General features: G+C 41.0%; 1 protein-coding gene across 1 annotated transcript in view; it reads right to left on the bottom strand.

Moving 5' to 3' along the window:
* The window catches only part of lgr6 (leucine-rich repeat containing G protein-coupled receptor 6), a 42476-nt gene that overhangs the window by 15705 nt on the left and 8848 nt on the right, over positions 1–17923 (bottom strand). The window contains exons 2-4 of the mRNA XM_028452762.1: positions 10801–10872; positions 4088–4159; positions 1408–1479 (exon numbers count right to left, since the gene is read on the bottom strand). Coding sequence (XP_028308563.1) covers positions 1408–1479; positions 4088–4159; positions 10801–10872 — 216 coding nt within the window. The remainder of the gene's footprint in view (positions 1–1407; positions 1480–4087; positions 4160–10800; positions 10873–17923) is intronic.

Below are 17923 nucleotides of genomic sequence, written 5' to 3' on the forward strand. Positions count from 1 at the left end.
AGATGTCTCAAATTTTATATTGTCGGGGGACTTGGAGGGACTTGTTTTACTACCATTGAGTCAAATCTCTTAAAACACAGTTAGGCTGATTCAAATCTGCTTATAAATGTCAGTGGCAGCTACGCTACCTAACCTGAGGGTTTAGCATCATGACGACGTCAAGCTTGGCCAACTTAGATCAGACTTAGACATCTTAGATCAGCCTCTACTTAACATTTTTTCAAGGGTTATATCTATTCTCTCACTCTCCTTGTTTCGAAAAAGGTAAAGAAGAGATGTGGCCTTGATTTGTTGGGAAAGAACACGTCCTCTGCACATCTAAATCAATCTATAATCCAAGTGCTTATGTGGTTTTTACCTTACTTGGCGTTTTTAATGGCTGTGAGGCGCCAAACAGCTTCACCCTCCAAAGCTTCTCCAATCCTCTTTCCCTGCTGAGCTTATCATTACTGTAATGACAAGGTGCATCCGTGTGTGTGTAGATACACTCTGTGTGTGCTTGTCTGTTTCGACGAATGAGAAATTAAAGAAAAAGCCGACGCACTCATGAAGACAAATGGACATCATGATGACAACAAATCTCTGCCACAGATGCACGTACCCCCGCAATTACTTTCTGTTCTGCACACCTGTATGAACACAGTATACTCAGTACTCAGAGACTATATTAAGGGAAAACAGGCCTGTTGTATTAAAGACAGGAAATCATGGTTTGTGGTAGAGGAGTAACACAAGTATGCCCCTCCTTTGTAAGAGCTGCAGAATGTGTGTGATCATATGTGCTTGTGGTAGGAACTGTCATTGGATGAAGGAAATGGTTTTATGAATATTTGCAAAAAAAGATCATTCATTTCGGAAAGCATAGATCGGGAGTGTGTATGTGGTACAAATCTGGAAGGGTGACAGGAGGGGTGAAGATTTATAGATGCGGTGGTCCACTTGCACATGTCCAAACACGCACACTGACATACACACTGTGACCCCACAGATTAGACAATTAAGCCACTAAACACTCCGACTAGCCAGAGGGATCGCGGTGTGGGTGGTGGGAGAAGAATGGAGGAGTTGGAGTGGAGGAGGAAGAGAGGGGGGACTGATGGAAAATGGGGTTGTTTCACAGCTCATTGGAGATGCTCTCCCCGGCCTGCAGTGTCTGCTGTTTCCCTCATGGCTTCCAGATGCTACCATGAACTGCGCTGACACAATCAGGCTGTGACTCCAACCATCAGGCAGTTCAGAACTGAATGCACAACTGTAACAACCAGCATCAGGGTATGAGCTGTAATTTGTCAGTGGTACTCTATACCTGTGCTGCGGTTAGCGTAGGGATGTGTGGGTGGCCAAAGGATGTTGGATGAGGGAGAGTAGCCTGATTAGTTTGTGTATATGTGGAAGAATGAGACTCACAAAGACAGAAGGTTGGGCAAGTCCCATGGAGCATCATCAGGAAGTCTCTCCAGCTGGTTATTTTGTAGCATCCTAAAAGGCACAAGGAAATTATTCAGTGTTGAATAACACATCTATATGACATAGTGTATGTGGTGTGAGCCCACATGGATAATTTTTATCATGAGGGACATTTGACACACAAAGTGAAGGGTGAGTAAAAGCCTGAAGAGAAGTGGAGAATGAAAGAGAGTGCCTCCTTGGGTGGGCTGCTGATGTCATTCTCAGAAGAATGAAGCACAAATGAGGAGGAAGTGGGAAGCAAACAATACACTCTCTCTTCACTCACCCTTGCATACTGTTCTCTATCTTTCCTTCCTTTTATCATTCTTTCCATTTTTCTTTTTTGTGGCTTTTTTTTAGCTTTTATTGTCAATTGCAAATGGTTCATAGGGACTATTCTGCTCGGTAGGATAATATGCCTCTTTTTGTTTCATCAGCATAAAAAAACGATGAAGGTCATACAAAGTGTTGCTGTAAATAAAGAGTCTCTCTGGTTGGCTTTCTTTTCATGACTATTGGAAAGAAATTGCACTTCTGTCTTCTGGCTATGGTTACGTACTGTTAACAAAGCTCCGATCCAGAATTAGTTATGGTCACGAACTTGACCTGAAATTAAAACTTTTTCCACAAGACTAAAACAAGTGCATAACTATCATAAAACTGAGCAATGATGACAAATGCCGACAACTAAAAAGGAAACGGGTTGAGTGCACTGTTACTTAGTGGGTTCAATAAAGTTCATTTGACATGATTTATGTTTCTTTTGATTCACTTACTTCCATGTTTTTTTAATGTCAGGATAATAAAATTAGTGTTATAATTGATGCTATGCATTGCATTAAATATTCAGGTGCATCAATCGAAGTGACAGCACATAATTAGATTCAGCCTTAGATTCATTGGGTTGCCCACCCATAGACTGTTTGAGTCTTATTCTCTGAGGACCATATGAAAGCAAATAGTCACTAATAATGTGTTAGGCATTTTATTGCCAAGAGGCTGATGCTAGTGTTCACAGTGAAGATGGAGAAATAAATGCTTTTGTATAAAAGCTGGAGAGTGCCTTGAGCAGTTGGGTGATTTACCAAAAAAACAAAACAAAGAGAGACTGGTATATGTTGTATTATAATCTTTGTACTGAGACTTAATGTGATGTAATGATGCTGCTCGCATATTCATTCTATACTGAGATATCAGGCTGGAACCAGCTCCCAATTTCAGTACATGAGGCCAGCACTCTCTACTTTTAGGTCTCGACTTTAGACTTACCAAAGTAAAAGGCGTGAATTTGGCCTTGTAAACCTGGCCTTTATTAGTTCTGCTGCTGTGGGTTTAGACTGCTTAGGAAACTTTTTTGGTCTATCTAATAGTTCTACATCTTTTTTGATACATAAATAATATCCATCTATCCCGTAGTCTATGATTTATCCTCTTTCTCCTTTGATTTATTTTTTTGTAGGTGTCCTGGCTTTGGAGCTGATGTTCCTGATCTGGTTCCCAGTTAAACCAGCTTGTAATACACTTTATGGGATGAATAGGTCATTTTTGGAGTTATATAAATTGAAGAGAATATAATAAACCAAAGTAAAATATTTAAAGTACCTCTAAAGTACAGGTCATAATATCACAGCTAGAGTGTGAGTTCTCGGTTTTTCATACTGACTTCTTAACTTTGAAGATTATGTTATGCGTTAGTGCAGTTGCCAATGGCCTGACTACATTAACATTTTAAGTAGGAATACAAAAGCTCACCTGCTTATGTTCCCTTCATTGCTCAAAACAGGCTTCCAGACATGCACAAATCCAAGATTTTTCCTGCTTTCCTGACATGATAATGACAGCTCAGACTTGGCCAACTTATATAGTCTCGATAAGTTTCACAACAGAAACTTGCTTGTGTTGAACGTCACTTTGGACAAAAGCATCTGCTGATTGAAATTGTAGAATTGTAGAACAGAAGGGGAACAAGGATCAAATGGTGTGCCTCAGAATTCCCTAGTGTTCCTAAAATTGCACAACATGCTAGGTTAGTATTTTGCGTTTTTTACAGATTTTTGACTGGAACAGAGTATATGTATTCCTATTTTAATATGTATATTATTCTATATGGCAGCAGCTTTGAGGGCCAGTTCTAATATGTGATTAATTTGCTTTCCACCTTCTTGGTATTAATCGTTCACAGCATCTGTAACCGTTGGTGGTTACAGATGACACAGTAAGCACAGTATCAAGAATGGGGTGTTGGAAAGAACCCTTTGAATGCAGTTCAGATGTAATGTATTTTAGTCACTTGCTGTAATCTCAGTGGGTGGTGCTACTGGGAGGTCCCTGCATTACACCTGCATTTAGAAAATAAGTGCATGTATGCGTGCTTGCATGTGTGCTTCAGTCTGTGCACGCTTCCAATTGAAACAGGGCTTATTTAGTCATAAAGGAGCAGTGAGCAAAGCAGGTCTTCCTCAGCCCATAAACTTTAACTGCAGCTAATGATGCATTGCCTGTGTGTTTCATTCAAGGCTGGAGAACATCGCAATTTCCCCCTCGAAGGCCTGAGTGGAACGACCCATAGTGTTTGGGCTGACATGAGGAACTGAAGCACCTGAGTGTGTGAGGGACGATGGAGGAAAGGTTTACTTACAGAACTTTGAGGTTGTGAAGACCTTGGAGAGCTTGGCTTGAGATATACCTGAGCTGATTCCCTGAGATACGCCTACGAGAAAAAACAAAGAATAAAATTAAACATGGTTAAAAAACTTTAAAATAATCACAATTTATTGGATCAGGCTTTGATATGACTTTAATCACGGTGTAGCTTGAGGGTTATTTTTGGGCTAATGTGCTACTCTCCGGTGTAGCTGCTATTGGCTCTGAGAAATCCCTGAAACCAAAATCAATACTGGGAGCTTCAGTGAGTGAATAAATTTGGAATTATAAGAGATTGAGAGTGAGTCAACAAGTGCTGTGCGTCCATTAACATGCACATATGAATGAGTTTCTGTGTGTGCGTGTGCATGCGCACGGACACATGTCAGCGGTCTAAGTGTGTGCCCTACTTTCCACGTCCTTGACGTAAATTGGGCCCATTCTGAACAGGCCTTGAGGACAGAAAGGGAGTAAAACCACACACATTCACACAAGCAATCCAATCAGTTTGTTTATCAAACACAGCACCTAATGGTCATTTGTGAGTGTGTATAAGATGTCCAAATAAATAACATTCAGTCCTACAAAGTAACTCTCAAGGTCACAGGCTGGAAGCACTGTTTAAACACCGATTTAGTCTTCACAGCTCAAGACCACCCACTTTTATTAAACACACACACAGTTCCACGTTACTCATCAGATCCCTCCCCCACCTCGCAACATTGCTCCACAGGTGACATTTGCCTGACATTTCAGCTGCTAAGCAGGCAGCCTCTGGTAAAGTTGCATAGGCTGTGCCAGAATATTGAAATATTGATATTGAGCACTGTCTGCCTTTCCACTGCCCTCATCAAGATGGTAATGGATGACAGCTCCCAGCAAACTCCCTCTGACATCGGATACTCATGTCAACATGTCTTAGTCGTATTACTGTGCAGTGGCAGACCGCACAGGCTTACCAATGTCTGCCAAATTTCACACTAAGCTCAGTTTAGAAGGCTTACAGAGCTCATATTTATCAACACAAACACCCACACGCACCCACACCACTGTACAAAACTGAGTGATCGTGATCCAGGTCATTGTTGTGCCATTTCGTCACGCCTCTCAAACCACAGTCAAAACTCAATCACAAAGGCACAGACTGTGCCACATGATCTGTCAACATGGATTTAACACTGATGACAGACATGTAACACAGTTAATCAGTTATGTGGTCAATGAAAAAGTCCAGATTGGATTTAAAGTTCATGGAAGGACTTGTGACCATTTGTTTTACCGGCAAGGACAAAAGGTCTGATATGTCAACACCATTTCCGTTTCTACGTTTGCACAAGCTGCCTGGTCACAGGGGACTGTTCCACTGGCTACATTTTTTGAGGAAACTGTTTCAGGTGGCTTTCATGAGGTCCTGACACTAGTAAAATAGATCTAAGTCTATTTCTGAAAAGACCCCTGGGTGAAATCTCCTGGTTCCTGTTCTAGTGCAGTGATTAGTTGCAGATGCAAATAACACAAAAACAATAAAAGTAACACCAAAGAAAAACAAATGTCTCTTTGTAGGATGGGATGTTATAGGCCAATAAATCAAAGATCAAAATAAACATTGTTGTTCAAGCTATGTTATAATGTTTTTGCCAACCCAGCCTTTTTAGATTAGGTGCATTACCAAAGCCAGAACAGCATTACATTCAAGTCCAGTTTTGTATTTTTCTGTTTTTGTTTCTTTGGCGCATTTGTCAAACCTTTGATTATGTCTTATGTGAAGATGGTTATTGTGTAGAATCAACAGTTCACTGCTAGTTGCCTTTGACTGCTGTTTCCATGATATCAGTGCTCATTTTCTTTGTGTTCCAATGTGTAAAAGATTCACATTGAGTGATTGTTCCCTACTTAGCTTTCAGGTGGCTCAACACCAGCCTAATGCTCTTGTCAAAGCGTGACTCCAACAATTTTGTTTGATTTAGAGGTTGTGGGAATTTTTCTTGGCCCCTGTTCTGAACTGAATAAAAAGCACCTAAACGTAATTCAGCTTGATCGAAACAGTCCAGACAATAAATAACTGAAACTATCAGTACCTCAAAGGGATTGAAGGAAAATGGAATTGATGACTCCAACTCATCATGCTACTAATTCAGATCACTCGGTATACTTACAAGGAAATATCTTTGTCAATCAAATTAAATGTTTTTTTTTTTTTTTGCAAGATCAAATAACATAACACAGTGAAAATAAATAGACCATTGGTTCTACATGCATCCAGAGGTTGATCCCATTCACCCAAAGCTTGTGGTTTTTGGCCAGGGTTTGGCAGTGTCTCAACAGTTTATAGAAATCATCAGCTGTATCTGGCAACATTGTACATGATCTCACATCTAACCTTCCTCTGAAGCCCACAAAGCTGTGCTAAGCTGGCAGTTTTTGCATTCAACCATTGTGAAACCTTTTGAGGTTTTTGAGCAATACTGTCTGCTCCACTGATCGGTTCGGCTTTGCTGAGGCAATTATTGCGACTGAAACACTGCACAGGGATGTTCATTGTATGCAGAATGTGCATGGTAGCTCAAACAGATTAGAATTCATACTAGATAAAGTAGCAAAGAATTATTCTTAAGCTTTTATTGGCACCCCTTGTTTTAAAAAAGTACCAACTGCACAGCAGTCATTCTTGAACTCAAGGAATAACCAAGAAGAAATTCGCCCCCTTCTGACATGGAGTAATATTTTATCCTACATTGTTCCAACATTTCATATTGCGCCCCTGATGATCTTTCACAACACACTAATGTGCCACAGCACAAATGTTGGAAAACTCCAGTGGATGGGATCACTTTGTAATCAAGGTTATACAGAACTACATACTTCTATCCTCACTCAATATCCATCAAAATAGTTAAGTTTAATTATTGTGAAATTGTTATATTAGCATTTGGGGTAACTGTGGCTCAGTGGTAGAGATTGAGTTTTATGTATTTCAGACCCAGGAGGATCCATAATCATACAAAAAAAAGGCAACAAAACAACAACAACATTGAAAATGATACAGTGCCATCCGCAGTGTTTAGTGTCTAACATACAGGCATGCACACCAATGATTCCAAAGACATGAAGAAAACCTGTCACAACTGCGAGTGGGTTGTCCAATAACTGTGGGCAAGACACTTTACTTTCATTACTGCGTATGAATGGGTATGAATTGTGCTTGACTGATGGTGGTGGTCAGAGGGACTATAGAAGCGAAATGGCAAGTCAGTATGCCTCAGGGCAGCTAAAGTGTAGCTTACCACCGCCAGTATGACTGGAGTGAATGAATAATAGTTTCTGTAACGCCTGGTTGACCCCTTGGTCCAGCCTTAAGGTCAATCACTTAGCCTACCATTAACCTCTAAAATTACTAAAGTATAATTTGGAGATGTTGAGTGCTGGCAACACTTAGGGAAAAGTCCTCATTGACCAAGATAGCTTTAGCTGGGTGATGCACCTGGGGCATCGAGCTAGCTGATAATAAAATCTCCAAATGCTGACCCAATTAATATAATAAGACTATTGGCAGACAATCTTATCGCCAAATGGAAGAGAAGAGCATGTGTGCCTCCGATCACCACTTCTTCTTCATCTCTCTCAGAATAAATTAAACTCCTATTATTGTTACGAATTATTATATGATAATTATTATTACCTTACAGACATCTACAAATAATATAAGGATGTTTATGAGACACCTGATCAAAGTACTTGATCAATAGTATAGTGAAAGGCAATAACACATGAGGTTATGATGATATGAAAAGAGACAGTATCTTTGATATGTCAGGTAGATTAGTAACCAAATGCTGCCCTCTAATTACCAATAGACGTGTGGTCTGCTCCTTCCTGTTTTGGCTGAAAGTGGCTATAAGGGCTGTGTTTGAATGAAAAGGCACTCATGCTGTTCAAAGTTTTGAGTAAAAGGTTTGATATGAGGGACTTGATGATTAGTGTCAGATCTTTAAAAAGTTAAAGAAGAAAAACAACTTAATTACCTTTAAATTTTGTAGCCAATAGCAACGCCCCATTGGATCAAAGAGTTTCTGAGTTTTGACAGATTTGCTTCATGCACAGTGAGTTAGTTCAATAACCTAATTTGGAGGTTGAAAGGGGTTGACTGCATGCATTTGGATGATTTAAAGGTGAGGATTGAGAAATGAGATGAGAGGAAGCCTAACGCAACACTTTAGTGCAGCACTTTTCAATGACACTTTGTAGCTCATAAGGTTTTATTCCCCTGTCCACAGTGTAACTGTAAATGAAAGGATAAAGGTTGGACTCTTTGCATCAAGCAGATTGTTCTCATTTGTAAAAATGCAGAGTGCCAAAGGGGAAGGAGAGTTTTAAAAGTATCAAAAGGCTTCCAATAGCCTGCAGTAAAGTGAAAATAGGGGGCTGCAGAAGTGAATTAGAAGGGAGGGAGACAGAGCAAGTGAGTGAAGGCAGAAAAGCGGAGCCCAACATCAGACAATTTATCACTCTACCAGTCACAACATGCCTGGCCCTTGCTTTTCCCCGTTTACCAACCAGGGCTGTAGACCCACATCAAAAGCTGTCACTCACATACTAACAGTGTTTGTGTTTAGCGCCTCAGTTTGTTTTTCTCTGTGTTAAGTTGATGTAATTCTAATTATTTTAACAGAAACTCCTAAGCTTCATCCATCTGAACCTTCAAGACAGAGTTACATTTGAAAATATGTTTTCCCCTGCCTTGGAACATCATCCATAACTCAACACATCTCCAGAAATGGTCAGCATGCTGCAGAAGTTGGCTTCAGAACAGAAACGTCCTCCTTGGAAGACTTACAAAGCAAAAAAAAAAATGACTCTACAAAGTGTCAGAACTTGAGAACAATACAGATGAAGCAAGATCAATGGGACTGTATAAAACACTGGAAGGATTGTGTCTGGATGAGCACTGCAGGTGGAGTGCAATCCAAGACCCCCACTCTCAATCCCCCGATGCAGGCAAATGTCAGGCTCAATGTTCAGAATCACTTGATAGTATGTGGTTCTCGTTATTACCCCAACTGCAATATCTGAGCTGAATCATTTTTTTTTTTTTTTTTTTTAAATCATCCCTGGGGGCGCTGCTCTCGGTGCTGCTTCCGTTCCGGGTCCTTCTGGCCTGGGGTCCGGACCCTGCTGGCTCTGGGCCCACCGGCGGGCGCCCGCCGGCTGCCCGTTTCGCGCGGCTCTGGCCGTCTGCTGGGCGGGGGCCTTGGCTCCTCTGCTGGGGTCTCGGGCGGGGGGCTCTCTGGGCCCTTCCCTCGAGGGGTTGGGTGCTTGGGTGTGGGTGGGTGGGGGGGGCTGGATGCTGGCGGGGGGCCTTGGGGTTGGGGGTTGGGGTCGGTGGGGGGATGCGCTGGGTGCTCGGCTGCTTGGGGCTTCCTCGGATGTGTGTGTGGGGGGCGGTGGCTGCCTCTCGGCCTGGGATCTTGGGGGCATCTGGGGGGTTGCTCGGCCTCGGGGGGGTTGCCTGGGGCTCCCTGGCCTCCGCTCTTTCTGCTGGCCTGGCTGCATCTGCGGGCCCAGGGCAGTTCCTGGGCTTGCAGTAGCGGTTTTTTTTTTTTTTTTTTTTTGCACATATGCTGGTATAAGAAGAACAGTCTATTCTTCCCCACCTTTTCTATTTCCTGCCTTGAGTCTCTCCTCCCTGCTCCCTTTCCCCTCCCCTTCCCCCTCCCCTTCCACTTAGGTGTAACACTGCTCTCCCTTTTTATATCCTCCCTATAATAAAAGATTTCTTACCCTTCTTTAGGGAGGGCTGGTGATGGTCACAATTAAGCAATAAAATAAATCAATGTATTTTTTTGCAATAACAAAATATGCATTGCTGTCTCATAATGATTGCACTTCCTGTGGTGTTGACCTTTGACAGCATGTGCAGACAAGAAAAAAAAGATTAAAAAAAAAAAAAAGCTGAATCATTTTTTATGACTGCAAACCTTTTGAGATCAGAAATTCAATGAACTCAAACAAATAAAAGTCTTGAAAAGTCTTTATATCTTTAGTTGAAAGTGTTGCAAATACTATTTACTCAGCTTTGATCTCCTATTGAAGCCTGATAACATACAGCTATCTGAATGGTTTCCCTGTTAACCATTAACTTTAATCTTCATTAGCCCGTGCCTCACAGGCTGCAGCTGGAAAACAGCAGCCCTGTTCCAACACATAATGTAGATACAAACATGGTAGAACTCAGAAGTCAAGCATTCATGTAAAGGCTGAGATCTTCACCGCAACCCAAATGATTTACAACTTACCACAGTGACCGAATGATCTTGCACTCATTTAAATACTCAATTATTAAAAATAGCTCTTGTTCTTGCTGCTATGCGTGTTCTGCACCTAAAAGCTGTCCAGCGGCAACAAAATCAAGTGGGGGCAAGACAGCAACAGGCTCCAATGTAAAGTACAGGATCTGACTGCACTATATATCCACTCTATGAGAATATCAGGTTCCACTCTGTCCCCCCTTTTTGTGCAGTCATCCCTGGATTTACCAGGATATTGCTGCAGGCAGATTCATAGCGGAGAGATCATCGTCATGTACGAATCATCAAGCTCTATTACTAAAGCCTGTGCATTGCAGCAGCTCAAACATTTTAGGTTTTATGGCACATGTGAGTCATGAGAGTACAGGGTCGATAACTTGAGCTGAATGAACTTAATACTCACAGTTCTGATAACAAGTGCAGCCGATGGAAGGCCCTTGGTGGGATCTCGCTGATGTTGTTCATGCTCAGATCCCTGGAGGATAAAAGATGAGGCATCATCACTTTAATGTATCATCAGGTACAAGGGTATGTTTGACTTACACATGATTAGGATTCTACTAGAAATAAGTCACAAGGATGAAGCAGTGTGGCAAACAGAGAGGTTAGAGGGTTAGGTTGAGAGGTTGGAAGACAAAAGGGAGGAGAGGGAAATGTAGAGGAGAATTTTCTCCAATGAATCATTGTTGGGCAGATGTAATTTCCTCCTCGTCCCAGTGACTCTTTCTCTTTTCCAGATGTCTTACTTTGCTTTCAGATCTGACCCCTCGGTCTCCTTCAAATCACTCTCTCCTCACCATTCTCACTCTTTCATTCTCAGGTTTCTCTCCCTCTCCTCTTTATTCATTGCTTTAAAAACATGCAAGCACTCTAATTCTTTACCTCTCTGCTTCAAACACACGCACACGCAATCAACACACGTTGACAACATTTTTCAACACTGACAAACACTTGTGCGTCTGGTAGAGACGGCGTATAACCCCGTGGCCCCAGTCATGTAAGGTCACCTCTTTTATAAACACAATGAAAGCAAAGAGGTGTTGCGTAAGCCCTTCTTTGATTTCAGACCTTGGGGTCTTGCATGAGTCCTCAGAAGCGAGGCTCATATGTACGTGCATGTCTGCGTGTGTGTATGACACTAACCATTGCTCATAAAGCCAGACCACCAGGCTCGTGAGTGTAAACTGTACTCTCAGAAGCCCTTTGCTGTTGGGAGTTTTGACACTGGCTGTTTGTTTGTAAAGTCAGCCAAACTGACGGAGAGGCAGGATGGATCCCTCCTTAGGCGTGATCTATTTCCAGTTTAACGGGAGGAAAATACAGCACAGCAATAGTCTGGTTCGAACAACCAAGTATTGGAGTAATTTTTCATAATTAGCAGATGAGGAAAATCCAGTGCTTAGAGTTTGGTTCTTTGTCAAGGATAACATCTGATATAAGCTGTCAGTCGGTTCTGTTCTTACCATAAAATTGCATGTTAATTATTTCCTTCTGCCATGACATTTGGGAGGTCAGATAATTATGTAGCACCTGCTTTTGGGAACATTTAGCTCTAAAAGAATGATAATGGAAAGTTAATACTGTTTCTTAAGATTTTCCCATAGCAAATGCCCAATTTTGGGAGGTCTGACTTTAGAGAGAAAGATATTTAGAATTGGTTCAAGGACAGAGCAGGTGGATGCAGTCAATCACTGAGATGCATTTTAAAGTTCAGAGTTTAATTTCTCAGTATTTTCACAAGTACCATATAAAGGTTGAAGTTTTAGGACATGTTCACAATGATATGTCCGATGACTTAGTTGGAATAAAATGGTAAAACATTTTACACTTTCAACTGGATTGGTTTGTGAAGCAAAGCGGATTACCACAGTATGCCTTTACAACAGTTGCAAAACAGAAAATACAATATTTAAGGTTACTGTTCTGTTCAAAAATAGTCTCCAGGTAAAAAGTACACAGCATTTTTTTTCTTGTGTTTTTGACCAATTGGATAGTACAAGCCTCAAACCTGAAAAAGCAGTAAGGATTAAGGGACTTGCTCAACAACCCACAGTGATGGCCCAGGTTGGATTCGAACCAGGAACCCTCTGATTACAAGCCCACTACGCCACCACTGCCCTCTATAACATAGTCAAAGTATTTCAATTGGCCATATTTTGTAACTGTAAAAACGTAAGAGTGATTGCCTCTACGGGTTGAAACCCAGCTACAAATTATTTTTACTTTAATTTTTCAGGCGTACAATTATTGACATACATGTGGTGACATAATAAACGTTATAAACATCATAAAAGAAGATTATTATTGGAACAGGTAGCTTTTAACATGTAAAAGCTTGATCCCTTTTAATGCAGATAGAAAAAAAAGAGAGAAAAGTAATTTGTCACACCCTCAAATTCATAGAATTGGAACCAGGGCATTAGATTATGGGGTAATGGTTTGATCCACTTTAAACAGTGATTAATGAAGTGTCTCTCATAAAACTTCCAACTTCAACTTTCTACTATTGTGTTTGAAGTCTTTGGAGTCATCATTCAGAGAGCCCTCCCATTCCTTGAGGGAAAGAGTTTAGATGTGTTTGTGCATCGCAACCAAACGATTATTCTGTTGTAAGAAAAAAAATGTATCCTTAAGTGAACTTTACCTCGATTTACAGGTAACTGTTTCTTCGTAAAAGAGTACATGTACAATTAAAAAACGATTGTACAAGTAATGCCTTTATAAGAGTTGTGCCAAAGAAAAGTCCCTGCTGTCCAAAAAAACACAAGGCAAAAACTACAGTTTGCCAATGAATATAAAGGAAAAGTCCAGGCCTTTCAGAGTAATGCACCCAGTACAGAGAGATCAATTACCAAAATGCTTGGCTAGGGTAAAAATCCAAATGTGCAGACCAGAAGTAAAATTATCCGAAGAGTTCCTTGTGCCATCTGTGAAGTTGGGTGATGGAAATATTTGGGGTTTCGTACGCTGCCTCCGCAACAGAGAGGATTGCAAACATTGATCACAAATAATGAAAATCCTACTCACCAAACCCTGAGGAAATGTATGATGAGGTTAAAATTAGGGGAGGCCTTTAAACAGTAGAGTGAAATAAAGCAATGTGGGACGATCAAGTTTTGGGAGTTTTATTGTAGAATGTAGGTACAGGCAGTAGGCGATTTGAGGAGGGATAAGGGGGGATGTGTCCCCCTTGGTAGCAAAATGACCCAAATGTATCCCCTTTGTTAACCTGCCATCCCTTCTCTGTCGGGGCAGAGCAGGGATTCTTTATTGAGTATGTTCTGCCTGACTCATTGGTCCTTTACAAGGTCTCCCGTTTATATTTTCAACTGCGGCGGATCGGCCACATCAACATCCTTTTTTCCCAAAACTGTTTTCTCTCTCGTCTATTCTAAAATATCCTGCACTTGACCATTTAAGAATGACCAATATAATGTAATGCCCCCCAGGTTTGTATGTGGCTTTGTATCTTTGCTACTAAATACTCAAATACAAAGAATACCTTTCTGCACACATAGTGTGCAACAAGAAATGCATGCAGTTTTAGATGAATATGGCAAAAAACAGAATTACTAAATAAATGTAAAGTACGTTTTTTTAATCGCATTATCAAAACTGCACCACTTTTGAAAAGATTTCAGGGCTGGAAATAGTTGTACTTGGCAGCACATGTGATGAAGGCCGGGCATGTGCACATAGTTCATGTTTGTCAGACAGAATGTTTATATTTTTCCACTCTAACACTGTTTTAATTGGAACATACCCTCCTCTTGAATGATGGGCCAATATAACTGCCAAAATGTGCCAATTCATGTGCATTAGTAAAATTAAAATCTCTAAATTGGGCATAGAATTAATCTGTGTATCTGGAATTATTTGATTCATTGTCAAAGGCTAGCATCCTGCCTCAACTCACACCCTGAAACAGCCAGATTAGACTCTAGTACCCCAACAATCTTGTATCTTGAATGTGAATCATGTTTAAAAACTGAAGAAACTTTAGGGCAAAAGGCTAAAAATCTTCAAGATTAAAAATGACAACTTTTGTCCTTTCTAAGATGAAAAGAAAGTGCAATAACTGGTCATTTTTGTTATGGGTGCCACAAGTTTGGAAAAAGAGAATAAAATTTTTTGCATGTAATCCCTTCCTCTGTAAGGAAAGGAATATTTAAAAATGGAGCATTTTGTGATAATTTCTTTAAAGCCTATTAAAAAACATTACAGTACTTTTTGTTTTAAATTCAACAGAAATGATGAACTTTTCAATAAAACGTATCAATTTCACAGTCAGCATGCATAATGTGGTTGCCATGAAAATGACTTACGCTAGTAGACATAATCAAGACTAGATGACATCATGTATGACACAGGCAGCCTGTGAGACCTCATGAAGATCATCAGACCATATTATTATGTATTTAGATGCATGTATGCCAATGTACATTCACAGCTTTTAGAGATAAAGGAAACTGTCCATTATCTGGTCCTCGTTACAGTAACTGTAAACAAACTTTGTTTGAAGTCCATAACGGCGGCCTGATAAATACACAAAGCAACGAAGACAGAAAATGTTTAAGAATAAAGACACAAAGTGGTGAGTCATGGAGAAAGGGTGAACGCAGCTCCGTTCGGCAGCACTCTCCAACAGGCTCATTGGGAAGCTGGAGAGAGAGAGAGACAGTTCTGCTTTGCAGGCCAAGGCCTCCGCTGACAACTTGACGTATCGTTGGAAGGCACCGCGCTATGGCTTGTTTTTAAAATCAAATAACAGCTGTGGCTTTTTTAAACCACGATAATTATGATTGATGACTACCACATGCGCATTGTGTCGGCTGGCGCTGTGACGTGCAGATTGTTTCAGCGCAAATAAACGGCACCAAAATGAAATGAGACAGTGTGTGCAAGTCTTACATTTAGAATTGGGGTTTGTGCGTCCCTGTTTTTTGCTGTTTAGGAACGAGTGATATTCTGTCCGTCAGAATCACTGCGTACAATATTAAATATTTTCCATTTGTAGGTGGCTGTGGTGTGAGTGGTACGATGTCTGTCGCTCATTATCACACCCCTATTGTTTTCCAATAGGCCTGCAGATGTGGTGGCTAAAGTTCTGAGATGTGATTTCACCACATCGTGTACGTTGAAGCAAATAGACGACGTGTATGCGTGCGAGCATCTGTGTGTGTGTGTGTGTGTGTGTGTGTGTGTGTGTGTGTGCAGAAGTCCATGTGGTTTCTCTTCTTTATTTTTCATGTCAGTATTCAGCAGGGAAAGCGAGGAACCCTATCTTGGCCATCGAGGCATCAAGACAGCAGCCTGATATCGCTCACAGGACAACACATCTCTCAACTGACGGAGGCTGACAGGCCACGGCCTCCCCTATGATCTACCTCTGCTGCCGAGTGATGAACTCAGAACTCTATAGCAGCATTTGGAGCAAAGAAAACAGACATGGAGAGCTTTGTCATCAGCAACACTCACATATGTGCACATTACCGCTTCTTAATAACCCTTATTCTTTATCAACTACAAACAAAAGAGTGATATATTGTCATTGTTCCATACTTCTGCAACAATGTCCTCTTCCTGTACCCTGAGACACACTATGTTATTGTTTCAACAAACAACGAACTGATCTATGTTCATCAACTTCTGTTTCATAGCAGTATCAACATGGCAAATGGCAAATTTCGGTCGTACCATATAGGAAAAAAATGGCTTTTTTCGTCGGTCTTCTCACATTTAATTTTGGTAGTGGCTATCCGTACGGTTGCCGTATCAATATGCCGACATTCTATCCGTACGCAGTGCCCCTAATTGGCCAGTTTAAGTCACATAATAAGTCAGTCATTGGTCAGTAAGACTAAACCTTACCCTAAACCTAAACCTAACCCTAAAAAATCTTGCAATATTGGGTTATAACCTAACCCTAACCCCAACAATACCCATAACCCTAAACCTAAACCTAACCCTAAACCTTATCCTAACCCTAAGATGCTACGTACGTGTACTTCGGTAACCGTACAAATTTTTCACTGTTTTTTGAAAGTTTTGTTGATCCCTTCTTGACACTGATAAAGTAAAATGCCTTAGCCACGCTGGGTATTAAGAAACTTTTCAATAAACAGCCACAAATTCAGTCTTTATTACATTTTGAACTGACCCCCAATTCACTGTAAGGCTCACTGAAAAAGACTGAATCAATGTAGCTCCCAGTTCTTCTTCTTGCACTTTGCGTCATTGTAAATGCAAGTTATTTAATCTAGAAGCCTTTGCAGGGTATAAAGATAAAGCACTGAATATGTGACTTCTTTACTCTGTGATTGATAGAGTAACCATGGAGGGGAGCTTGTCTTAAGGAAGGAACGGAAGCGTGACGAGGCAGAGCTTCCATTCATGGGCCTCGACCCTTTCAGCCACTGTATTGCATTCTCTTTTTATAAGCTCCCTGTATCTGCTGTAAAATTCAATTGGAGCATAGGGTTTCACTGTAGTAACAATAATGTGATTTATCATATTTCCTCTGCTGTCGAGAGAATGTCTGAAGTATGTCACCGGCTCGGTGATCAAAGGTGCTATGTGTGTGGGTGTGAATATGCCCCTAGCCCCATTGTAGCAAATTTCAAAGTGGGCGCATTTTTGACAAGGGTTGGTGATTTAGCGCAGCAAAACAACTGGCCACATCATCTGAAAAACATGCCTGAGATACACACACCACATTGACAGGCATTCATGCACTCTCTCAGCTCTGTTCTTTTTTTTTTTTTTTTTTTTTGTGGGGTGTATGATGGACCACCCTGATGCGAGTCACATCCATTTAGACTAGAGCCGATAGGATCAGTTAGACATGTGTCTGTTTTGAGTATTAATGTTGTAATCTGTCAGTCAAGCAAAGCCAAGAAAAAAATGATTTTGTGGTAATACTTCAGGCGATTTTCTCAGGTATAAAACGGCATGTGGGTACACGACATGAAAGTGAGGACCAAAGCATGTAAACAAACAGGCTTACATTGTTTCCATTGAAAAGGATGTTCTTAATGGCTTCGGTGTACACACACATACCACACACACACACACACATCCAGTGTTTGCTCACAAGAGCTGTGCCCTGAGGTCTTCCCTCAATTCCCGTTGTCTTTCTTCTTCCCCCTTCTCCGTCACTCAGGTGGAGACTTTACCAAACAAACAGTCAATAATGGCACTAAGCTCCGCACCTTTGAAGGTGGCTTAGCAGTGAAGACCATTACAGTAATTGATCTTTAGTGGAAATTAACAACTAGAGCTGTGCCTGGAGGGCATGAAGTTGTGCATTAGGGGTGCATGAGCCACACCTTGAATGAGTTTTACTGTAACTATGACAGTAATGTCTTCAGTTGGATTCAGACCGTCTGATCCTCTCCGCTTAGTTCTTTGAAAAAGTTAAGGCATGATGAAAGGGGATCTTTTCTGCCACACAATGCAACTGATAGTTAGTGTTCAGGCGCCACCTTTAAGAGGGCCTAAATGTCTGTGTGCATTAGTGTGTTTCT

This window comes from Gouania willdenowi, chromosome 7 (genome assembly GCF_900634775.1).
Source record: "Gouania willdenowi chromosome 7, fGouWil2.1, whole genome shotgun sequence".
Classification (NCBI taxonomy): Eukaryota; Metazoa; Chordata; class Actinopteri; order Blenniiformes; family Gobiesocidae; genus Gouania; species Gouania willdenowi.